Here is a 26016-nt window from a genome sequence, read left to right on the forward strand (position 1 = left end):
CTGTTGAGAAAAAGAAAGAATATGCTCTTTGATACTGTTCTTTGTTAAATCTGGAATCCGATTAAGTCTGAAAACAAATTTTGAAATATCAATGGAATGATACTTTTCAGAGACACTAAGATTGTTTTCCTGAAATTACTGCCAGTAATATGTGCAAGCTATATATTAAACCAGTAAACCCTTACTGAACACTCTAGATAGTGTCTTATAGGACTGTGCTAGCTTTAAGCTAATTTAAGTGAGTAGAATGTATAGAAATGTATAATAGTCTTCATGATAGTCACCTATGAAACTAACCTGGTAAATACCTATTACTATGCTTTACTCTTCCATTCTCTAATTGGAGCCTGAGCACTGCCTGAAGACCCTGTTTCCTTCAGCTCAACCTTAGCTTTTCCTGAAGAACCTGTGCATTAGAGTATTAAAAACTATTAACTAAACAGAGGGGCATGTCCACATGTTTTAAAGAGAATACCTTATATTGATAATATCAGATATACAGGGGATTCCTGTAAAATATTACCAGTAAATAAAAGCACCTTTTGAAAAAAAAAAAAAAGGTTATCCTTTTTTAAATTTGTTTTACTCCCGAGTTACAAGACAATTTAGAGATTAAATTCTTAACTCCCTACAGCTGAAAGCAGAAGCTATTATATCTGGACTGGACAAACAGGCATCAACATGACTGTGGGACATTGCGACTTTAAGTAACTACAGGCTCATGTGTTTTTTCATCTAGATTTTGTGGTAGAGAATGTTAGCCTTTATGAAATAATATACTTTAAACCTAAAAGATTTTACATAGAAAAGTAACTCATCTGTGAACGACTGTCAACTGGAATATGTTCATATACTGTACCTGACTTATCAGATGGGTTTCTCACAATTTACAGTAGCAGAACTGCTGTTTTTTTGTTTTTTTATCTGATGAGATCAAATGCGGAGGGTCCAGGAAAAAACAAGTATTCAGCATGCCGTGCAAAATTAAATTGTCCAGAACTGTCATTGCATACATTCTTTAAAAATACATTGAAAAACAATTGTAATTGTGCAGTTTTGTAATTGGTGATAAATAAAAAATAACAGTGTTTGTGTGAGTCATAATTTTATGGGATGCAGAGCTCCAGAAAAAAAACCAGGGAGGAGGTGATGTACTATACAGGACATTGTGGTGATTGAAGTTCTGCACTGGCGATGACATCATGATCGAGAGGATTAGAATAGTGTGATACAGAGTGTTAAACTGCATCAGTCTGTGTGGTGTGTAATACGTGTGATACAGAGTGTTAAACTGCATCAGTCTGTGTGGTGTGTAATACGTGTGATACAGAGTGTTAAACTGCATCAGTCTGTGTGGTGTGTAATACGTGTGATACAGAGTGTTAAACTGCATCAGTCTGTGTGGTGTGTAATACGTGTGATACAGAGTGTTAAACTGCATCAGTCTGTGTGGTGTGTAATACGTGTGATACAGAGTGTTAAACTGCATCAGTCTGTGTGGTGTGTAATACGTGTGATGCAGTGTGTTAAACTGCATCAGTCTGTGTGGTGTGTAATACGTGTGATACAGAGTGTTAAACTGCATCAGTCTGTGTGGTGTGTAATACGTGTGATACAGAGTGTTAAACTGCATCAGTCTGTGTGGTGTGTAATACGTGTGATACAGAGTGTTAAACTGCATCAGTCTGTGTGGTGTGTAATACGTGTGATACAGTGTGTTAAACTGCATCAGTCTGTGTGGTGTGTAATACGTGTGATGCAGTGTGTTAAACTGCATCAGTCTGTGTGGTGTGTAATACGTGTGATACAGAGTGTTAAACTGCATCAGTCTGTGTGGTGTGTAATACGTGTGATACAGAGTGTTAAACTGCATCAGTCTGTGTGGTGTGTAATACGTGTGATACAGAGTGTTAAACTGCATCAGTCTGTGTGGTGTGTAATACGTGTGATACAGAGTGTTAAACTGCATCAGTCTGTGTGGTGTGTAATACGTGTGATACAGAGTGTTAAACTGCATCAGTCTGTGTGGTGTGTAATACGTGTGATGCAGTGTGTTAAACTGCATCAGTCTGTGTGGTGTGTAATACGTGTGATACAGAGTGTTAAACTGCATCAGTCTGTGTGGTGTGTAATACGTGTGATACAGAGTGTTAAACTGCATCAGTCTGTGTGGTGTGTAATACGTGTGATACAGAGTGTTAAACTGCATCAGTCTGTGTGGTGTGTAATACGTGTGATACAGAGTGTTAAACTGCATCAGTCTGTGTGGTGTGTAATACGTGTGATACAGAGTGTTAAACTGCATCAGTCTGCGTTTAGTGCATGTTAATATTAGCTGTGAATTTTCCAGCAATCTCTTCCAATCCTGTATTCTGTATTCACACAGCAAGTCTTTTTCCCATTCATCTTTAATCCCTGTGTGGTTATGATTCAGATTATTATTCACAACGTTGTACATTCTGGAGATTAAACCTTTGGGGGATGAAATGTTGAAAATGTCTTTTTCAAATGGGGACTCAGGAGGTTTTGGGGGAAAAAAAAGTTTTGAGTTTATTTTCACCCAGTTGCTAATTTGCATCCGTTATCTGTTTAAAGCTAACACAATTATTATCCCTATACAAGTCTCCGAGATACTCAATTCCCTTTTTCCTCCTGCCATGCCCTTAGGAATAAAGGGACTATCTTTAAATGGGGTGTATTTAAACTAATTGTGCTGGAGACCAAGAAGTGTATGGCTCTCCAGCCAGCAATTGAATGTACTCAATATAATAGGGTTTTTAGTTATTGTTAGCATTATTGTTCTAGATCCTATAAAGGGAGAGCACTCAGCGGAATGGGATCAGCGATGTGTTGTTCTGTCAATATCCATGTTGGACTGATTTTGTTCAAATTGAGCCAGACCCATATATGACGAAGCTGGGAAGCAAGATGGTATAGTTCAAAATTAGACAAAGCCAGCCCCCCCTTAATAAATGGGGCCTGAAGTCTAGAAGCCTTTAGCATGTTTATGATGTCACAGAAATTTGGAAATTATTTCTTGAATTTTAATATAGAACATTTTTGGAATTGTTAGAGGAATTGTTTGAAATAAATATAAAAATGTAGGCAAAACATTCATTTTTATGATATTCATCAAACCAATTATGGATATGGGTAATTCAGCCATCTCTGTGCCAAAAATGACTGCAGCATAACAATCTCTGAATAACAGAGATTGTTATGCTGCAGTCATTTTTGGTACAGTTGATTAAATATTTCAGTGTTTTTAGATATAACATGTACTTTTTCAAGCTGGCATAATATCCTTTTTCAGTGTGCTAAGCTGTTCTCTCTTTTTTCTTTGTCTATAACACTGTATGACATAATCTTACCTCTCAAGAAGGCTTTTAAGGATTTCCAGGTTGTCCCATGCGAGGATGAGTTTTTATTTGAGACTAGAAACAGGTCAATCTGGTTTTCCATAAATTTGACAAATTCAGGGTCTTTAAGTAAATAGGGGTTAACTGTGTGAAGGAGGGGCTTCAGTTCCCCGTTCCAGTATTAATTTCAGGGGACAATGATCAGAAAGGGTAATGGCTAAGTATTTGCAATCTATAATTCTGAGAAGTAAGGTTTGGATGGTGAATATTAAATCTATTCTAGAATAGGAGCTATTTACAGTGGTTTACAGAAGTATTCACCCCCCTGCAAAGTTTTCACATTTTGTTGGCTCCTGAGCATACTCCATGACACTTTCAAATTAAACTTTACATGTAGAATCTACACAAACTACACCACATTGATAAAGTTAAAGTGCATTTAGGATATATATAAATAAGTAAGATTTACAGAGAAAAATAGCTTAATCTCAGCTGCATAAGTATTCAACCCCTTTGCCACTGCAGCCCCAAGTCAGGTCAGGTTTAAATGATTTATTTGAAAGGTCACAAAATTTGTGAAATGGTTTCAGCCTAGTTGTACTCAAAGTGGTTTAACTTGTACATAATTTCCCTCAGGTATATAAACACTTTCAAGCTGCAACTCACATAGTGATCAAACAAAGCAACCGTGAATACCAAGAATCTTCGGAAACAAGTCAGGGATAAAGTGGTAGAGAGGCACAGAGCAGGAGAAGGGTACAAGAAAATTTCAATGGTGCTTATTATCCCTCTCAGCACAGTGAAGTCCATCATTAAGAAGTGGAAGATGCATCATGCTACCCAGACACTACCCAGATCAGGTCGCAACAGTGACCTTGAGAGATCTGCAAAGTTCTGTGTCTGAGATGGGAGTCAGTGTTCACACATCAATAATAAGCCAGTCCCTACATTTAAAACACATATGGAGTTTGCAAAAAAAAAAAAAAAAAAAACATGTAGATGATACTGCAGACATGTGGAAAAAGGTTTTGTGGACAGACGAGACCAAAATTGAACTTTCTGGTCTAAATTCCAAGCGTTACGTCTTGTGCAAGCCCAACACTGCACATCACCCAGTCAACACCATCCCAACTGTCAAGCATGGTGGTGGCAGCATCATGTTATGGGGATGCTTCTCTTCAGCAAGGACTGGGAAGCTTGTCAGGACAGAGGGGAGAGTGGATGGTGCAAAATACAGGCGAATCCTTGAGGAAAACCTGTTTGAGTCAGCCTAGACTCTGAAACTGGGGAGGAAGTTTACATTTCAGCAGGACAATGACCTGAAGCACAAAGCCAAAGCCACACTGGAGTGGTTGAACAAGAAGAAAAATAATGTTCTTGAGTGGCCCAGTCAAAGTCCTGACTTGACTCCAATCGAAGATTTATGGTGAGACTTTGATTGCAGTCCATCGACGATCTCCAACACACTTATCAGAACTGGAACAATTTTCCCTTGAAGAATGGGGAAAAAATTCACTATCCTACTGTACAAAGCTAGTAGAGACCTATCCAAAAAGATTCATAGCAGTAATTACTGACTTAAGGGGCTGAATACTTATGCAACTGGTAAATTTCATTTTGTACATTTTCTTTGCAAGTTTTGCTGACATTTAGTAATACAAAAATGACTACAAAAGATTTAGAAGTGAGTGTAAATACAGTATAATCATAAATCTCGAAAAACTACTCACTTCTAAATCTTTTGTAGTCATTTTTGTATTACTTTAGTATAAATACATGTTAATTTGGATTCATATGTTGTTTTTTCTGACTTTATGTGAACGAAAAGACACACATTTGCCCGTTTTCCCATTGGAAATAGTGATATTTTGAAATATCACTATCCTGGTCACAAAAGCAAAGTTTGTGGGGAATAATAGCCATTTTCTATACTTTTGAGGCATAAGCAATTAGGAAATAACACTTACTACCCAGGAACAAAAATTGTGTTACATATTGTTATCGTATCCTTGTAAAATTTAGTATCATCAGAATTAGGTCCATGTAAATTGATCAGTATAAACGGTTCATGATTAATCTCACACTTTACAGACACCCATCTGCTTGCATTTCCCCTTCCACTGAGTGTAACTTAAAAAATATGTGTTTACTAATCAGCAAATCTACCCCCCTTAGACTGTTAGTTAAAAAAAGAATAAAAAAACATAGTTTACAGTGTTCTAAATCTGTCAGGTGAGTTTCTTGTAAGAAAGCAATACCTACTTTTTCTTTTTTAAGATAATTTAAAATTTGTATGGGATTTTTAACACCTATGACATTCCGAGATACACAATTTAAAGTATTAGCCATTATGCTTCAAAAGTAAAATATAGCTGACTCAAGGAATAATAGGAGATGGTCTGCATATACCGATATAGGAAGGACAAAGCGCAGAACCGCAGATTCTGATATAAAAAAAAAAAAAAAACTTTTCTTTGAGAATGCAAAAATCAAACCCCTGTTTTCAGCATAACTATAGTATGTAGAGAAGCAAAAAGAAAGCTTGCATGCACCATGACCTGTTTTTAATATGAACCCTTTTACCTTTCCCCCTTTCTGCACCCCTCCAAAAAAAAAAAATCAATACAGTAACATGTATTAATTCCCATACATAACATAACTTCCCTATGTAAACTAAACACCGTTTTCCTTCCTGCTAGGTTCCTAGTCTGCTTAAAATAATATTGCATTCATTTCAAACACTGTATAGTAATTCAATTCCGATCAACCAGAGGAAAACTAATTATGTTAAGTTCAGAAAAAGAAGGTGTGTAGGCTTCACAGCTATATACATATAGACTGGTATAATTGGAGTTCAGCAGATAAATGATCACCTAGTCAGCAGGCTTATTTTTTACTGTTTATATACCAATTTGAGATATATTGTCAAATAATAACCATATCAGGGACAATATCTCCTTTTCGGAGCTATCATGGACAAAATCTCATTTTAAAAAGTTGAAATTTGTAAAATGAAATTAGCTAGATAAACCTTCCCTTGCCATTTTGTTAGTACCTGAACCTGATATATGTCTAGTACATAGACCTATATGGCAAATAGAGACAAATAAATTAAATAAATACAATAAAATAAAAAATGACTAACCACGAATCTAAATATATTTAATATCAACTATTTGGAAGAATAATGAAATAAACTAAAAAGATATAACAGCATAAGTCTCTTGTCTTTGGTTATGATAACCTAGCTGAGTCCAGAGATCTGCTACTCAAAAAAGCCAACAGCCAAGAAAATATCTTCAAAAATATCCCAAAAAATGTTTTCATCTTCATGTGGTGAGGTGAAGAATCTCTTTGTGCCCTTGTACTCCACCTTGAGTTTAGCCAGATACATCAGTGCATATTTCATACCATTTTTGTTAAGCTTCCTTTTAACTTGATCACATTCTTTGCGTTTATTTTAAAGTTCAGTGCTGAAATCCAGAAAAAAAAAGATCCTCTTGCCGTTGTAAAGAAGTTCACGTTTCTCTCTGGCTAATCGGAGGATCCACTCTTTGACTGAAATGTCAAAGTTTCATTATGATGGGCCTCACATTCACTGGCTTGGGCGCAAAGGAGTGGTGCGCTGCTTCTATGAGAAGCTCTTGCCCCGTTAGCTGTGGTATCAGTTTTGCAACAAATCATACTGTATTTCACCCCTCTGAGCCTTCCGGAAGCCCCACCAGGTGAATGAGGCGAGTCACAATCGAGCTTTGTATGTTTGTTAGTTTCATTTGTACATCCGCTGTTTTGGTGTCAATATGTTGACATAAATCCACTTTACTTTCTTTAATTGCCTTCCACAGTGTTTGTAGTGTTATCGATGGTTTCTGTTCTTCCATGATTAGTTTCTGTGGGCATGATGTGGCCTGTACATGCACCGGAGAACGAGAATTATTTTTTGCTGAAAATCTTTTACTTCTTTGCAAATTGCAGTAAGCCATGAAGCTTTAAGCAAATCAAGTGTTATATTACAGTATTTTAACAAGAGCTGTCGAGTATGTAGGATTGAATCAGATAAGGAACCCCAGCAACCCCAGTTTACAGAAACACGCCCTTCTTTGTCGGCTGCATCACCTGACCTCTGCTATGCATATTTTTAGGCAATAAATTTAAATTTAGTACATGCTGTATTTTCGATTCTTTCATGCGTAAAAATGGCAGGTACACAGCTTATCTGGGCCGCAGACAGTACCCCTTTAAATGGTTAAAGCAAACTTACCTGTGGGTGGGGTTGGTACTTATAAAAGGAAAGCAATATGGCATCCTAAAAAGAGAGAGCTAGGTGTCTTGAGCTGTTGGTTTCTGCATGCTGATCGAAAGTACTTAACGAGGGACTGTCTGTTGTGCTGTTGTTTTAAGTGTGGTGGATATTAATACTACCAGCAAATAAAGTTTCCTTTTCACTTTTTTTCTACTAACTGGTGTGTATTCCTCCTTGCCGTGTGGAGGTCGGTGTTGCTATATCATTAAAGACCCAGGTGGCAGCTGAGGGATGGAATATAATTCTGTGAGACCGATGACAAGACGAGCGGGGTGTATGGATGCCGAGGTGTAGGGGACGAAAGCTGCAGCAGCAGCAATGGAACATGAAATAGTTTCTGCTTGGATGGAAAGTCAAGGTATGGATGCACTAGTTGACCTTATGTGAACCTTTCTGGGAGCACAGAAGGTTTGTGAAGAGCACTTTACACAAGAAAGAAGGTGGCAGGATGAAAGATAGCAGGACCTGGAACAGAGGATGGATCAGTGGGGTATGCGAGAATGAAACCCCAATGGAAATACTGAAGTCGCCTGGGAAGATGCATCATATCTGGTGTTCCTTAGAGGTGAGCCAGGGTTCCCCTGCCCTTGCAAGAGCAATGGGCAATATGGCTTATAACACTTCTAATGGGAAAAGCTCAAAAAGCCTGTGTAGCCATGAACTGTATGGACAGAACTTATGACTTAGTTAAGACTACAATCCTTGCTAAATACGAGATAACCCCAGAGACTTACCGGTTCCGTTAAACGACTGTGGACCCTGGCGAGACACCAAAGAAGTTGTACACCCGGCTTAAGGACATGTTTTTCAAATGGATATGACCGCGGGAGACACCACCCACACTCATCTGGGGAAGACTTAATAGAGCAGTTTTTATCTCTACTCACCTCTGAAATACATGTTTGGGTCAAGAGCATAATCCAAAGACAGCCAAGGAAACTGCACACTTGACGGAGATGTTCTTGGCTGCCCGAAAATGAAAGGGGTAGGTCCGCTTTGGCATGGTGACCATACCGAAGATGTCAGCGTGTGAGTCTGTGGAAAGTAATTTGGGAATTTAGTTCCATGTCTGTAGCTAACAATAAATTAGATCAAAGATTTTCTAATCCTAGAAACACAGCAAGGCCCGCTTTTGGTAATTCGAGGGAACAGGATTCTGGAACTGTAATTTGTTAACGTTGTGGGCAAAAAGGGCTTATTTCTAAGCAGTCCCATACGGTTTAATAAGGCAAGCAATTGGTGTTATGTTCCCAGATCTTTGGTAAGTAAGGTAATCTCACAAGTCAGAGAGCAAGTATGTGAGGTTCTGTTAAATGGAAAGCCAGTCTGTACATTAATTGATACTGAAAGAAGCCAGACCTTAATATGGTCTGGGGTAGTACTTTTGGATAGTAATGCCCGTTATCATTAGTGTGTACATGGTGATGAAAAGACATATGTGATGAACGAGATTATCTAACTATCACACAGCAGAAGTATTTGATTATGGCATTGTGGCATGAAAGAGGAAAATCCTTGCACATAATTAAAGGCGCAGGGCAAAGCCCTGCGTTTAAATAAATGTATTGTTTGGTGTTTATTGGTGATGGGAAAATGTACTGTTTATTTTAAAATGGGTGTTTGCATTTTGTGCTATTTAAAAAGTATTTTGTGTTTAGTTAAAACATGATGTATTTGTGTTAACTTAAAAATACAATGGTGTTTTGTTATTGTGTGGCAGCGTGGATGGGGTTAGAAGCCTACCCACAAAACATGTGCAGACTGATTAATTGATTCATTTGTTGCTAATCTGGAGATGGTCACTGGTAAATAAGCCTGCAGCTTTCTGTGCTCAGGTTGGGTGTTCAAGAGGAATGTGAGAGTGAGACGAGAGAAAAAGCAAAAACGAAACTGAAGGTAAGAAAGGAAGAAAGGAAGCAATTGCTACTGGTGCTGGACAGACCAAGATTATTCAAGATTTGTTTTGTTTAAACCTTTTATTTTTGCTCTGTTAGCAATGTTTCTGTTAAAATATTGTATTTATTTTTGTATTAGTAAAAACGGCACCTCAGTGCGTTTTTTTTCACCTGAGTATGTATCTGTCAGCTTCCGGATCTGGTCTGGGTATGTCGTCAACCCTCAGCTACTCTGACACAGGCAGGTGTGGTTGATAGTTTGCCTTATGATGTAGTTTTGGGGCAAGATGTTCCAGTTTTAGTGGATTTGTTGGTGGTACATAGCAATGTGGGAACTACCCATAGTCAATTTAAAATGGGAACAGTGCAGGATTTGCAATGGTGGAGACAAGCAACTTTTGCAGACAGTGAGTTGGAGGTAGTGCCTGCAAGAGATAAAAAAGACAGGACAGATATGTAGGCAACCAAATGAAACTGGCAAATATCCATGGTCATACTGGTATTGATGGTTTTGACCAGGTATTTAAGCCGAATTTTAATATTACTGCATATTTCAAAAGAGATTCTTCTCCATGTGTCCAAACCCCAAAAATATAATTGATTTTAACGGTTCTCTTTCTGATTTTTGAATTAATTGTTCTGCCCATTTCTCCATGTATGTACTGGCAAAAGGCTTTCCTAATTTAGATCCTATTGCTGTACCATCATTTTGTTTGTAATTCTTATCAACAAATGCAAAATAACTGTTTTCTAAAACTACATTGAGCATGTTCAGCACTTCTGGTGTTGGTATTGATTTATCAGGGTACAATGATTTTACATCAACGCAAAATAAAACTGTGTTCTCTGGAAGGTTGTGCTTTAGTGATTCCAGTCTTTATTCTTGAATAACTGGTGGATTAACATACATATGAAATTCAGACTATTAAACAATACCTCTTTTGTATTCTTTTTATAATTTTGTGCCTGCTTTTGCTCATTGTTCCATTAGTGTAAATCTATACTGTGTGGACAATATTCCTCAGATTTCTTTTCTGTTGTTTCCCTACAGTGCTGTGACAAGGAGGTCAAGGCCACCATCAACACAGGGTACCATCAGAACATTGTATCTCAGAGCTGCTTCAGACAATTAGGGTAAATCAAGGGAAGAAAATGTAATTATTTCCCTTCTTATATATATGTATATATATATATTAAGCTCACCCCAAAACGCAGGAGGTGTAACCTCAATATAAGCAATTAGTGTTAGAATTATGGCAAAAGATGAAAGTACAATACTGTAGAATGTTGTCCTCAAACAGGTGGAATGATCATAAAAACACAAAAAACAATATTTTTTTTGCTTGACATCACAGTGCTATACAAATGAATTCTGAAAAAAAAAGGAAAAATTATTAACTTTAAGAAAGGCAAATACTGTATTGTATTTCCTATGTTCATGTACACTTTAAACACTCAATTATAAATCTTATGCAAAACTACCCATAGTTCATGTTTATTTAGTTTGTATCCCTTCAACACTTGGGCCCCAATGTGTCAAACTGTTTGAAAAAAAAAAAAAAAATAGAAAAAGGTTAATGCGGTAGTCTAATAAGTACATTGCCAACCTATGCGTCTAAATAAAATGATCAAACCTTCCGATTTATTTATTTATTTACATTTCAAAAGTACATAAACATTGGCATTTTCTGCAACCTGATGTGGTTGTATTTCAGCTTGTGTATAGATAGATAAAATTTGTCAGGATATTAACAATGAAAAGAAAATTATAGGTATGTTATTTAAACAGTTGTAGCAACACTTGGGATGTGTAATGTTATATTTTTGGGAACCCCTCTACTTACTCTTCACGTCAAGCTGAAATATGTAGTGGGCTTATACCAGCAATTAACTAGTTAAGGAGAGGCCCAGTGGATTTACAAAACCATACTTTATAAACATTAAAGACACTGAGAAAGACTTCTAGTCAAAACATTTGGCATTGAATTTAGTGGGTTTTTTTATATGGGTGTGCTTAATTATTGCATAGCTTTTCTTCTCAAATGTTTATTGGTTTATAAACCTGTAGTCAGTTAGCCCTTTATGCTACAGCATTACTCTGTTCTGTTTTTCTCATAAGACCCTTGAGAAGTGCTTCATACTGACTTTACTTGCACACAATGCATTGCCAACTCCATTAAGATATGTTTATTAAATTTGCAACTACATGGGTTTATTCTATAAGTAACATGTTAAAACAGTTGTCTTAGTAAGATATCACATTTTTGTATAATGCAAGTATTTTGTTGATTTGTCAAATTTTATTGAAAGGTGTAAGTTAGTATACCCAGTCTGTTTACGATATATCTGCCAGTAGCCATTTCAGATCCTCAACAGGAGACATGACTATTTTACAAAGAAGGCTCTCTGTCTATTTGCAGACTGACTGACATGCAGGAGGTGAGCAGTGATGAGGAATCTGGTCACAGCTTCCCATTCGGATCCACATTGATGGGGCGGGTGGAGAAGTTAGAGCTCCTGGTAGGACAAGAGAAGGTGGAGTGCTCTGCACTTGTAGTTGGTAAGGAGAACACACCATCATCAGAGAAATCTATGATTGGGGTTACAAAACAAGATTTAAAAAGAGGTCCAGCCTCAAAGGGGGTAAAAACCAAGACTCTACCACTCTTTAACATTACAACAATGTCCCTGATTATCGTCCGCTGGAGTTCCCTGCCATTATATATTGTAAAGTAGATACACAGATAGTCAATTATTGGTAATTTCTGATTCTAAGGATATGGGGGGGGGGGGGTCTGTCTGTCCAAATATCCATCTATCAGTATGTCACAATTAAATATGAGCATGAATCTGGATAATCGCTATCAAATTTGGACTGTCAGTTAAGCCTCTGACAATAGGGCACACAAAATATAATCGTTTGAATAAATATCAATGATTGTATCGCCCACATACATTTTTGCTCCATTCATCAACCCCCCCCAACGTGATTATTTTAATGTCAGTGCAGGTAAGTTAAAGTTTGCACACAACAACTGAATTAAAGGGGTAATTATGAGTTGGTAGCGTCAGGAAGAAAAAAAAAAAAAAAAAACACAACATTCGCAACAAGCCTAAAGCAAGTTTAATATACTAAAGGAGTGTTAGTAAAATATTTATTCCAAACTGATTACAGTACTTTAGAAGGTAATCTATATAAACCAGGTTAATGAAAACCATCTTTTATTTATTTAGTGACAGCTGCAGCATCACGCATTGCATCTTTTTAATACTGTACCACCTAACCTTCACTATCTGTGAAACACACAATGCAAATTTATGGAAGAGGGGGTTTTGGTCTCAGTTCAGCTCCTCCTACATGGCACAAGGCAACCCCAGCTCAACGGAAGAAGCTGGTAATCAATGAGGTGTAAAAGCAGGAGGAGAGGATGAGGTGTGTAAAGGGCATTTACCAGGCTAAGCAGGGAGAATGGATGAGATGGGAAAGTGTGGAACAATGAAAGATCAGCTGGCAAGACCTATGGACAATGGAAAAGAGCAGGATCAGTTTCCTCATCAGATCAACATATGATGTTCTCTCATGACCACAGAACCTAAACCTTTGGGTGGGTGAGGATCCCACATGTCCTTTTTCTTCATTACCTGCAACATTAAGGCCCATTTTGACAGGATGTAACGTGGGTCTTAGACAAGGACGGTTTACTTGGCGCCATGACCAGGTGCTGCGATTTTTGGCTTTAGTATTGGAAGACAGGCGTAACCTGACCAATAAGTTGCCACCAGTTCCATCAACGCATTACACACAAAAGACAATATTCCTCCTTCCAGGAGAGCAACCACCAAGAAAAGGTTTTAAAACCAAGCCTTGCCCAGGACAACTGGAAGCTGCTAGAGAGTGGAAAATGCTGGAAGATGTTGGTCTTATTTTTGCACTTGAGATTGCCACCACTAACCTTCAACCAGACATGGTCTTGTGGTCTGGATCAGCACACCTTGTTCATGTGGTAGAGTTAACAGTGCCATGGGAGGATACTGTGGATGAGGCTTATGAGAGGAAAAAAATGTCGGTATGCTAAATTAGCTGCTGAAGCGGAACAGCGAGGATGGAGAGTCGCGGTTTATCCAGTGGAAGTGGGTTGTCTAGGATTTTTGACACACTAGAACCCAGTTTCTCAGAGATGTCGGGTTCAGCGGCCAAGAGTTGCATCACACAGTAAAAAACCTATCTGAAGCAGCAGAAGCAGCAACTGGCTATGGTTGAGATGCCAGAATCACTGTCGAGCCTTCTTGATTTGTCATGGGCTAGACCGCACTGTGGTTGATCTCCAGAGCCAGCATCGCAGCCTTTGTGTGTGTGCTGATGCGCTTGGGATGCAAAATAAGCTGATCCCTGGAGCCAACATTACACTTCAGCAATCAACACCAGGCAGAAGAATAGCTACATCACCAGATGGAAAGAAACACAAATGGATGGAGATGCAGATGGATCACATTAGTTTACTGTAAAGCTACGTCTTAGTTGGTGCTTACCTTGGCGAGAGCCGAGTTCAAATTAGCATTAAGTTTTAACATCTACTCTCATGTAATGGAAATCACCAGAAAATGTGATTATAAGGCATTCACATTACAAGCACTTAGGATAACACATCATTCTACTAAGCACACTCAATGCTGTAGTAAAACATTTTAACATTGAAATTGAAACATTTTAAAAACTATAATTTATCCCTTCAGCTATATTGTCCTTCACTAACGTGACATTTTATTAAGAACATAACTGGACTACATAGCATAAAATAAAGTGCTAAAGTATAACGTATTAAAGCAATATGTTCTTAGTTATAAACACCAATGAATACAAATAGGAAACCATTTGCATTGAAAACTACTTTAATTACCTCTTTAAACTAAAATGTGAAAATTAACTAAAATAATATTGAAATGTGATGCAGAAAAACTATTAGCTATTTTTGTATTGAGGTATGATTACACTATTTTTATTTCTCTGTAGCTGCTTTATTTAATTGCCAAACTTCTTCCTAATGGCTAGCTTGATAGCGGTGTCATGCTTTCCAGGGAATTTCCTCTTCACAGCTGCTGCTATAGGGAAAATTAGAACAGCATCACATATTAAATACAAACAAATGATTCATATGGAATATTAAACATGCATTTCCTATAATATATTTTGAAGAAACAACATGCCAATTTAATAAGCTTAAGAAATTAACATTTAGCCCATCTATACTGTAAGGCAAGACTGGGATAAAAATGTGCTTTATGTAAAATACAAATCTAATATTAACCATTTTAACAAAACAATTTAGCAAGAGTCAACTAATAAGCAAGTTTACCTATGTTATCATAAAGCTCCTTTTCTGGGATTGGATTTTTGCCGGATGTACCTCCTCCATGTAAAGTATGTGTGGTCATGTACTCCCTTAAGAACATAAAAACATTTAAAAATGAGAGGAGGCCATTTGACCCATCTTGATCGTTTGGTTGTTCGTTGCTTATTGATCCCAGAATCTCATCAAGCAGCTTCTTGAAGGATCCCAGGGTGTCATCTTTAACATTTCTGGAGAGTTGGTTCCGGACCCTCACAATTCTCTGTGTTAAAAAAGTGCCTTCTGTTTTATGTTCAGAATGCTCCTTTGTCTAATCTCTGTTTGTGACCCCTGGTCCTTGATTTTTTTCAGGTCACAAAAGTCCCTTGGTTTGACATTGTCAATAACACTTAGAATTTTGAATGCTTGATTTCCACGTGAACTTCTTTGTTTAAGACGGAATAAATTCATGACATGCCTTTTAAACCCGGAATTTCGCACAATCTTATTTGCACTCTTTCCAGAGCAGCAATACCCCTTTTATAAACAGGGGTTGCAGCAAGTCTCACTCAGCGAGTGAAAGGTTTTTTTCTCCGGAAAAAGCAAAGAAAACCTTTTACTCGCTGAGTGAGACCGATGGGCACCGAGAGAAGCTGAAAAAAAGGGGGTGGATCTGAGCAATACACATAGTCCCTGCACTACAGACATAACACGGACATAAACAAACAAGATAGCTGCTTCCGTATCCAGCGTTCAAAGAATATCGCAGACATTTTACAAGCTTTTTGAGATGTTATAGTAATAAAATAAAGTCTTGGATCGCATTATTGAGGAGTTTTGTTCTAAAACGAGTGATCAGGAGAGGATTTATTAGTATGTACGACTATGAAGAGATATGTGATAAATACAGTGAACAAGGGGTGGGGCAGGGCTGGAGATGCAGTACTGAGTGTCCTGTTGATATGCAGTGCCTTTTAAACCTGTTTTACTTTGATTAAAATTACTTTTAAACAGTGTGTGTAAAATAAACAGCGTGTGTGAAAATAAATTAGACCTGACACGCCTGACAGGCGATGAATAAATGGACAGCAAAGGCTTAATTTTTGTTTGTTTTATAAAATTAAAAATAAATAAATATATGAACATTATTTATATATTTTATTTAACATCATGTATCAAAGAAACTACAAAAGGTTGTTTCAAAAGTCTACCAGAAGCCATAATAGTAGTACAGTATTCATGTTAAATTTTAAAATGTCACATTTTTGTCATTTTTTTGTGGAAAACTACAAAGCGGTAGGTAATTCAATATGTTAACGTAAAATTTGACTTTATGAAGCAAAATTAGTTCATTCTAAACAGTGATGCAAAACCTTTGGCCATAACTGTAGATTTGAGCCTACAAGAACATAGCTCCCAGCGCTTAAGTCAGGCATTGGCTTTTATCAATTCACAAGGTAGGAGCCAAGCCTGAGTGAAGGGACTATTAGAATAAAGAGACTAAATGCGTGTGACTATAGCAACAGAATAGAGGTTTCCCCTTGACTACTCTGAGAACTGCCCTCGCTGATGTGAGGCCGAACTGATTGACTTCTAAGTCCAGGAAGCAAGGTAACTTCCCCCAAGGGGAAACTGAGGATGGCTAGAGGACGAATTGAGGTCTCTCTGGCTTACTGAGACAGCGAATTGATGGCTGTAAGAGTCACCTTAGATAAGTTGAGTCAATGACTAACGCAAAGGTTTGGAGCAAGCTTTGCTCCCTGAAGAGGGAGACTGGCGTGGGTGCAAATGAATAGATTTAAGCAAGAGAATGGAAAACAAAATGTAGTTGAAAAGTTTTTGCTGGGGGTCATCGCAACTGCGCCACCAATGCAAAGAAGAGAGAAAATTGTGTTAGTTAGAAATGTTAGTGATTTAATTGCATTTTGAAGTCAGAAGATTGCAAATGGATGAATTTAGTTCAAAACCAGTTCACTGTATGGAGTAATGGGTAGAAGGAAAGGTTGAGCTGAGGGAACCAGATGTCTGAATTGAGCAATATCAAAGTAAGCATGTGGATTTAAGCTGAGGAGGAAGATTTTTTTTATTTCTGGAGGCCAGACATCTGAGAACCATTGACTAAGAAAAATTCCACCAATACCTACAGAAGAAGCATCCGTATGAAGTGACAGGTCATGGGGGGCAGAAATGAGATCATCATAAAACAGAGAAAGGCCATTCCAGTGCTGTAGGAGAAAGGACCACATCCCAACATCTTTCCGGGCTTCAGCTTGAGGAATGATGCAAATTGCAAAATTGAAATGTCCCAGGAGTGAAATCAGGTTCCGTTTAGAAATGGAATGGTTGATCTCAAAGGATTGAATAAGAGAGCGAATGTGCTCTGAAGATTAAATTTGTATTGTATGGCTAATACAATTCCGTGGTTGCAATTGAAAACAATGTTTTTTTGTTTTAAGTTTGAGTCTGCAAATCTGCATGGTGAACGCAAACTGAAAATCAAAACAATAATTAGGGAGCTGGCTACAGTTTAAATAGGGTGGGTGACTGACAGGTATTTAACGGGAGGAGCCCCAGCGCCAGCCCCCTGAAATACACAATGGTTCTACTATCCATGGAACCGTTTTTGTTCAATTTTAATAGCATATATTCTATTCAGTTCAACATAAACTAAACTCAGAAATCTTGTTCCTGCATGTAACATACAAAATGCAGAGGTGCTGTAATACATTTATGGATAAAGCTACCAACTTTCCAAAGCCTAAATCCTGGACATGACATAATTTGCAAATACAGGTTACCCAGTGTTCTTTCAATGAAAACTGTTCCTCACCCGTCAAGGACAGTAAACCTCAGTTTAATAATACTTATGCTGCAGATTAATTTCTTATAGTTTATGGTTAACTTTTTAAAAACCTGTCCTTTCTGGATTATGGGGTCAGTTGGTAGCTTTAGATTTACCTCAGTCCATCAAGGTGGTGCTTAATTACCAGTGAGCTAGCCAAAACCGTGACAAAGGTAAGATTTTACAAACCTGTGGGGACACTGGGAGGTGCAATCCTAAAAAGGAGATTATCCTGGGAAAATTTTGGTAGCTTTATTTATGGAGGAACTGAAAATACTAAAACTTATCTTTATAATAAGATGGACAAATAATGATAACACCGTGTAACAATTTTTTTTTTTTTTTTTTTTTTTTTTTTTTGTTCCTGGGTAGTAAGTGTTATTTCCTAATTGCTTATGCCTCAAAAGTATAGAAAATGGCTATTATTCCCCACAAACTTTGCTTTTGTGACCAGGGCAGTGATATTTCAAAATATCACTATTTCCAATGGGAAAACGGGCAAATGTGTGTCTTTTCGTTCACATAAAATCAGAAAAAAACAACATATGAATTCAAATTAACATGTATTTATACTAAAGTAATGCAAAAATGACTACAAAAGATTTAGAAGTGAGTAGTTTTTCGAGATTTACGATTATACTGTATCGTATGAATCCAAATTAACATGTATTTATACTAAAGTATAAATAAAGATTTAGAAGTGAGTAGTTTTTCGAGATTTACAATTATTCTGTATTTACAGTATAATTGTAAATCTTGAAAAACTCACTTCTAAATCTTTTGTAGTCATCTTTGTATTACTTTAGTATAAATACATGTTAATTTGGATTCATTTGGATTCATATGAAATAGTGATATTTTGAAATATCACTGTCCTGGTCACAAAACCAAAGTTTGTGGGGAATAATAGCCATTTTCAATACTTTTGAGGCATAATTAGGAAATAACACTTACTACCCAGGAACAAAAATTGTGTTACATAGTGTAAACAATGCAGAATATTATTTCCTACCATTTTTGTTTTGTTGTGGTAAAAATAAGGAAATTAAAATAAGAGGATAACAGCAATTGAGTTAGTAATAGTAAATAGTATTTTTAAAAATCTGAAAGAAACTCACTTGTAGTATCGTAAACATTTCTAAAATACTGACCTGAAAAAATGATCATGTTTTACATATGTGTTTTGCAGCTTAGCAAGGTGTTATTCCGCATGATAGAAATCTATGTGCTTGAAAGGGTTCGCTGTGTGCTAGTTGTTGTTTCTCTGCCCACAGATGCGATTTAACCACAAAATCATGTTGATGTTTGGATCCTGAAAGGCCACTGCGGCCATAATGGTAGTGAATAAACATTTAGAGGGGCATTGTGACAACTGAGAAGGGCACCCACAGCATTTGCATCATGACCACCGTTAATTTTGAGCCCTGTACGTGTTATGCAATGGAAATGGGTAGAGCTTCCCATTATCCAAATGTTTCCATTTTGTGTAAATACAATACCCAACTTACCCGATTAATTTTCTTCTTTGACACTGGTTGAAAGCACTTGACTCCTGCTCTGCTTCCTAGATTCAAAGACTGATTGGTCCAGGTGGTTTTATGTTTTTTTTTTGTTTTGTTTTTTTTGCAGAGGATGAGACATTTGAGCTGTGCCTGGGATTACAGACTCTGCATAACCTCAAAGTAAGGGATTGTTCTTTCTTCAGTAATGCTTTTTGCTTTGTCTAATCATTACCTCTCCTATGACAGTCTTCCAAACAAGGTTAATTGAAAACACAACAGCATGCTCCTTTTTGAAGAGTAGACTGAAGTAGAAAAGAGCATAATGGAAACAGGGGGAAAGGTTATTCTATACGAGATAAAAGGAACGTGTGGTGAAGGAGTGATGAGTAATGAGGCAATTAAGGGAATTAAATGAAAGCATTGGTCTGAAGAAGTGAGAGTAGGGGCAGAGCCATGATTAGGTAACCAGTCTGTATATTAGTAAAATAAAAAAGGAAGGTTCAGCTAGGATGAATGAGGTAGAGGGAGAGCATGTTTTTTCCATATTTTGTAAGTTATTTAAATCATTCAAATATTCAGTTAAGCCAAGCAAAATAAATGTTGTGTTTTTCAGTAACTGTGTTAAAAATATAGGGTGGTCGGTCTTTTCTAAACTAGAATACAAAAACTAGATGCATACAAGTAACTGAATAAAAAATACAAGTAATTGTCAAATTCTGTGAAACCGTATAATAAAGTGATGTATATTTGATTTACTGGAATGTACTGAAAATATGTTTTTCAGGTATTTTAATATTATGCTATTATTGCATATAATGTTAGGTTATTATCATAACCCTGGTTCCTTGAAATAGAAATGTCCCTATTACTGAATGAGTGTTTACCTCCTAAAGACCCCAACCCTGAATAGATTATACCAAAGCTGCGCACCAGCGCCTGTGACACAGCCATGCCCACCCCCTGGGGAATAAGAAGACTGCACACACAGAAACCAGCATCATGTTTCCTTCAAGCATGCTGCAATCATTGACGCAGCGACCTTGAAGGTTAATGGTTTCATTCCTATTTCAGGGAACCAGGGTTATGATAATAACCTAACATTCCCTATATAGTACGAAATGTAACCATTACTGTATGGGTAAGTGTACCAAAGCCGTCGCCAGGGACTATTGCATAACAAGTGGAATGGTAACAGAGTAAACTCTTAAACTCAGAGGAGACATTTTAGGAGGATAGAGATGTTTTAAACTCCTGTAAGTCGATTGTTTGTGCACTGGGCTTGCATCGTATCTAGACACCTTTTAATAATCACACAGACTCATTCAATTCAAAGTTTTAATGAATTATAGCAGTAATAGTGCTCCTACTGTTTATTAAATGCTTCAAAATGGATCGGGTGGTTTCAGGCTACAGCAAATCCCAAGCAATAGGCAGTCTGGACGATTCCAGTGCATTTACAGGTTTAATAGCATTAAACTCGACTGTGTCTTGAACAGCTCTAAACTTAGTTTGTTCTTGCCCCGAACCTTACAAATGTGATAGCTATTCACGATGCTGCGGTCAGTTATAAAATGTATGAGAAAGGTAGTGTCTCAGGTTATTATGGGATATCGGGCCAGCAACTTTATTTATTAGCCCTAATGGTCCATCCAGCTCACCGCTACCACCCCTGTGCTGACTCGGGAGGGGCGAAGACGAACACACGCTGTCCTCCGAAGAGTGTGCCCTCAGCTGCCCGCATTTTTACACACTGCAGACACACCATGAAGCCACCCAGAGTTAAAGCGTTGGAAGACAATGCAGCTCTGGGCAGCTTACAGGCAAGCCCACAGGGGCCAGGCCAGACCACAGGGGTCGCTGGTGCGCGGTGAGCCGAGGACACCCTGGCTGACCTAGCCCTCCCTCTCCCCAGGTGGTGCCAGGCCAAATGTGTGCCACCCCCTAGGAACTCCTAGTCACGGTCAGCAGTGACATAGCCTGGATTCAAACTTGTGATCTCTAGGCTATAGGCACATCCTCGCGGAGCGCCTTTACTGGATGTGCCACTCCGGAGCCCCTGTCTGCATTTCTAAATTCAGTCAGACATTCAGACCACTAAATGTAATCTCTAAAAATATGTGCTTTACAAAGCCATTGCATTTGGTAAATAAATACAAATGCAGCTCCCTTTACCTAAATGATGTGCTTCTTGTTTTCTTTTTGCCGCACACCAAAACTACTGTTTACTTCCCATGTACTGACAGTTCAGAGGGAAGTTGGGTTATGATAAACCAGTATTGGTTATTACTGCATGTTAAAATAGTCTAAATGTTGGTGGATTATTTATGAAAAAAAGAAGGATAGTAACTATTGGTATGAACATAAAAAAAAATCAGTTTATGCCTTAGATTTAAGTACTAAAATAGCTTTATTAAACAGTGGAACATGATTCTTTAAAATCAAAACTGTGATACAAAAGAATATGAATACCAGTAGTCAAGTATTTAAAAAACAAAACTTCCAAAAACTCAATAATATTTATATAAAAAGGCTATAGCACAAAAAAACTACAACTTTTATACCTTATTGAAAGATTTTGTGTTGAATTATTCTAGTTAATAGCATAATGGCATTGATTATGGTGAATATCAATAGAACTGATCCATAGAAGTCTGCTTTAATAAAAAATGTAATGACAGTTAGTTTCTGTAGGTTTACATTTTTCTGCAGTAATTTGTGTTTTCTTTTCTGTGATGTGAACAGTGCTGTATAGATTTGGACAAAGGGGTCCTGAAGCTCAGGGAATCCAGCGAGGAGTTACCTTTCTTGGAGAGCCCGTTGAACCAAGTAGAGCCACCAACTTTCCTTCCTTGAGATGTATTACAAAAAGGCCTTACTGTCTGAAACAAAGTCTCATCGTTTCACCAGCAAGATAATATAAAAATAATCTTTGTGTTCCCTGAATGTTTTTCTTGCAGGATGAGTTGTATTTGTTTTTGGATGAGGGGTGGAATTTTATGAGTGAGACCTGACCTGACCTCTCTCTCTCTCTCTCTGCTGTTTTTGTGTTAAGGAGGAATAATCAGTTAAGGATTGAACTTGTCAAGCAAAAGACTTCCTTTATCTTTAATTAAGTGGAAGGTGTGCCATAAGCCATTGGTAGCGTTTTGGTCAGAAGCTTTTGAAAACTCTGTAACGTAGTCCTCCTGTCTAAAACATGTGTCTTATTCTATGTATCTAGCACGGGGTAAAAATAATGCACTGATAACTGTGTTTTGACATATTGCAAATTGCACAGAAGAAGTGCACACTTTATAAATGTATTTTCATAAAATAGAGAAGCTAATGTACACAACTAACATTATTCCCTGGATAGATGATTCACACTGTCCCCATAAAAAGACTACAATACACCCCAAATCCTCAGAGAAGACGGTTCCATCTCCCGCAATGGATCTCCTTAGGTCATATTCTTCTAGTTAACTTAATGCTCCATTTACTCCCAAGGTGTTGGCAAGGACTTGTCAGTTACTTTTCTTGGTGTGTGTTTGTATGTTTTACCAGGGAGCTGTTTTAAATTTGCCTTATGTTTCTCCTTCATTATTCTGCAGACACCCCCCTTCCCCACCCCCCTCCCCCACTGCTCCTCCAAAAAAAAAAAAATCTCATAGTGACAGAGGAACTCAAAAATGGAATAACTTCAGAAATTATCATTTTTAGCCTGAAACTGGTTCTTATCCCATGCCACACGTTATGCCTACTCGAGATAAACAATGTATCCCAGGACATTTTAATCTCCCTGTCATGGTACCAAAAAATTCATGAAGATGATAAGCCAAAATGAATTGGACATAAGTCTGGAAATCTCAGTACAATAAAATGAGTTTCCAAAAATAGTAGCATGATTTAGTTAAAGTTCACTGATGTAAGTGTTTGTCAAGTTTGACAATATATACAGTGGCTCTCAAAAGTATTCACCCCCAATTGGACTTTTCAACAATTTATTGTGTTTCAACATGGAATCAAAATGGATTTAATTAGGAGTTTTTACCACTGATCAACACAAAAAAAGTCCATAATGTCAAAGTGATAAATAAAATCTACAAATTGTTCTAAATTAATTACAAATACAAAAACAGAAAATAATTGTTTGCGTAAGTATTCACCCCCTTGAGTCAATATTTGGTAGAGGCACCCTTGGCAGCAATTACAGCCATGAGTCTATTTGGATACGTCTCTACCAGCTTTGCACATCTGGACACTGTAATTTTTGCCCATTCTTCTTTGCAAAATTGCTCAAGCTCCGTCAAGTTGGATGGGGACCTTTGGTGAACAGCAATTTTCAACTCTTTCCACATATTCTCAATTGGATTGAGGTCCGGGCTTTGACTGGCCCACTCCAGGACATTGACCTTTTTGTTTTTAAGCCACTCTGTGTGGCTTTGGCTGTATGTTTGGGGTGATTGTCCTGCTGGAAGATGAATCTTCTCCCAAGTCCCAGGTCTCTTGCAGACTTCAATAGTTTTCCTCCAGCATTTCTCTGTACTTTGCTGCATCCATTTTGCCCTCTATCTTCACAAGCTTTCCAGGCCCAGATGCAGAGAAGCATCCCCATAGCATGGTGCTGCCACCACCATGTTTCACGGTAGGGATGGTGTTCTCAGGATGATGTGCAGTGTTAAGCTTGCGCCAAACATAGCGCTTAACTTTGAGGCCAAAAAGCTCTATTTTGGTCTCATCAGACCATATAATCTTCTTCCACTTGGTCTCAGAGTCTGCCACATGCCTTCTGGTAAATTCTAGCCACGATTTGATGTGAGTTTTTTCAACAATGGCTTTCTTTTTGCCACTCTCCCATAAAGGCCAGTTTTGTGAAGCACCCGGGCTATTGTTGCTATATGCACAGTGTCTCCCAGCTCAGCCGTGGAAGACTGTAACTCCTTTATAGTTGCCATAGGCCTCTTGGTGGCCTCCCTGACTAGTGCCTTTCTTGCCCGGATACTCAGTTCTTGAGGACGGTTCTAGACAGATTCACAGTTGTGCCATATTCTCTCCATTTCTTAATAATGGACTTTACTGTACTCCAGGGGAAATTCAATGCCTTGGAAATGTTCTTATATCCTACCCCTGATTGGTGCTTTTGAAGAACCTTATTCCAGATTTGCTTTGAATGTTCCTTCGCCTTCATGATGTAGTTTTTGTTAGGAAATGTATTAAGCAACTGTGGGACCTCCCAGATAAAGGTGTATTTAACCTGAAATCATGTAAAACACCTTACTTGCACACAGGTGGATTCCATTCAACTAATTATGTGACTTCTAAAGACAATTGGTTGCACCAGAGCTTATTTAGGTGTGTCTTAGCAAAGGGAGAGAATACTTATGCAATCAATTATTTTCTGTTTTATATTTGTGATTAATTTAGAACAATTTGTAGATTTTATTTTTCACTTTGACATGATGGACTTTTTTTGTGTTGATCAGTGGCAGAAAATCCTAATTTAACCCATTCTGATTCCATGTTGTAACACAATAAAAAGAGGAAAATTCCAAGGGCGGTGAATACTTTTGAGAGCCACTGTATTCTTGGAAGCCTGTTTTAACTTTTTCCCGGTTTCATGAATGGGAGAAAATTCAACAAGTCGTGCCAGTTATTGTGTTGGGGTTTTGTGCATTTAGTGGCAGGTTAGTACTTTATGAATACTATGACTACTTCACATTGACATTGTAACTTCTTTAATGTTTTGACTATAAATCTTTCTCAACGTCTTCAGTGAATATGCCACAGAATGTATTGGCTGCAAAGACAAGCTTTTTCTTCCACTCTCCTTGGAACCCGCTTTCCACAGTGCCATAGACATGCTTCTGTTATTATTTACAGCAGTAGGAGTTTATAAATGAGCTTTTATAGCTATAAAACAACATATTATTATTATTTTATTTTTATTTTTATGGTAAAACCATCTCTCATATGTAAAACCAAATTTTAAAACCACATTGAGCATTAAACAAAGCAGGTTTCACTCAAATGTTCCATTTCCACTGTTACATTTAGGATACATCCAGAGTTCTCGCTTTCTCTGTCCTCTTGTTTACTGATGACCCTGCAAGTCTTCTACCTGTCAAGATGTATTTACATATAATATTTTTGTATCTTTCTTGCTTTTCTGTCAGCATGGTTAAATTTCATTGGGGTTTTCCTTGTGCTGTATGTATACAAAAACAAACAAAAAACAGCCACTGTTTAATGGTTTGCTTCTTTCTGTAAACAATGTGAGTGTATTAATGTGCAGCTATAGGTATAAAAAGAACTGAAAGGCAGCAGTCTTAAATCTCTTACACATAGGGAAATACATATCTGTCCATAGCCTTATAAAAATAAGAATGGAAAATGTACCTATCTGTGTCTGTTAACCCCAGGGAATACTTGAAATGTAAGAGCAAGCTGACAAGAGTAGCGCCATGGAATAAGTGATTTATGTACCAGAATGTTAATAAAAGATTGGAAATCTGGGTTTGATCATTTAACGTTGAGCCCTTTTTAATATGTTTTAATTTACTCAATAATAATCTATAAATATTGTTCTATATTTATCGTTCTAGAAGTTGTTTTAGGAATCGTCCCCGATTGATATTAATTTATGGATTATAGCTATAATCTGTGCAAGCTTCAGACTGGATGCCTTTCAGTGTTGTTTTAGCTTGATTGTAATTAAAAAGCCCAATCTTGAGCTGGAATTCTGTTCTGTATGTAAACTGATGGCTTTTGTCCCATATTGCACGTTCCTTGACAGCTTTGTTGTTTATAAT

General features: G+C 37.5%; 1 protein-coding gene and 1 long non-coding RNA gene across 3 annotated transcripts in view; one reads left to right on the forward strand and one right to left on the reverse strand.

Moving 5' to 3' along the window:
• Nucleotides 1–23249, forward strand: part of nrip2 (nuclear receptor interacting protein 2) — a 40653-nt gene extending 17404 nt beyond the window's left edge. The window contains exons 3-6 of one of the 2 annotated variants that reach the window (XM_041257145.1): nt 10609–10691; nt 11978–12117; nt 19356–19408; nt 21971–23249. In XM_041257145.1, coding sequence (XP_041113079.1) covers nt 10609–10691; nt 11978–12117; nt 19356–19408; nt 21971–22081 — 387 coding nt within the window. In that variant the 3' untranslated portion in view covers nt 22082–23249. Of the gene's footprint in view, nt 1–10608; nt 10692–11977; nt 12734–19355; nt 19409–21970 lie in introns of those variants that run through there. The other variant, XM_041257144.1, reaches the window with a different exon arrangement.
• On the reverse strand, nt 8556–12075 carry LOC121319568. Its single transcript, XR_005950718.1, has 3 exons — nt 11988–12075; nt 9729–9982; nt 8556–8697 (listed from the first exon to the last, which is right to left on the reverse strand). It is a non-coding gene; the product is annotated as an uncharacterized LOC121319568 (long non-coding RNA).
• Nucleotides 23250–26016: the final 2767 nt, after the last annotated feature.

Source organism: Polyodon spathula, chromosome 8, assembly GCF_017654505.1.
Source record: "Polyodon spathula isolate WHYD16114869_AA chromosome 8, ASM1765450v1, whole genome shotgun sequence".
In the NCBI taxonomy this organism is placed as follows: domain Eukaryota; kingdom Metazoa; phylum Chordata; class Actinopteri; order Acipenseriformes; family Polyodontidae; genus Polyodon; species Polyodon spathula.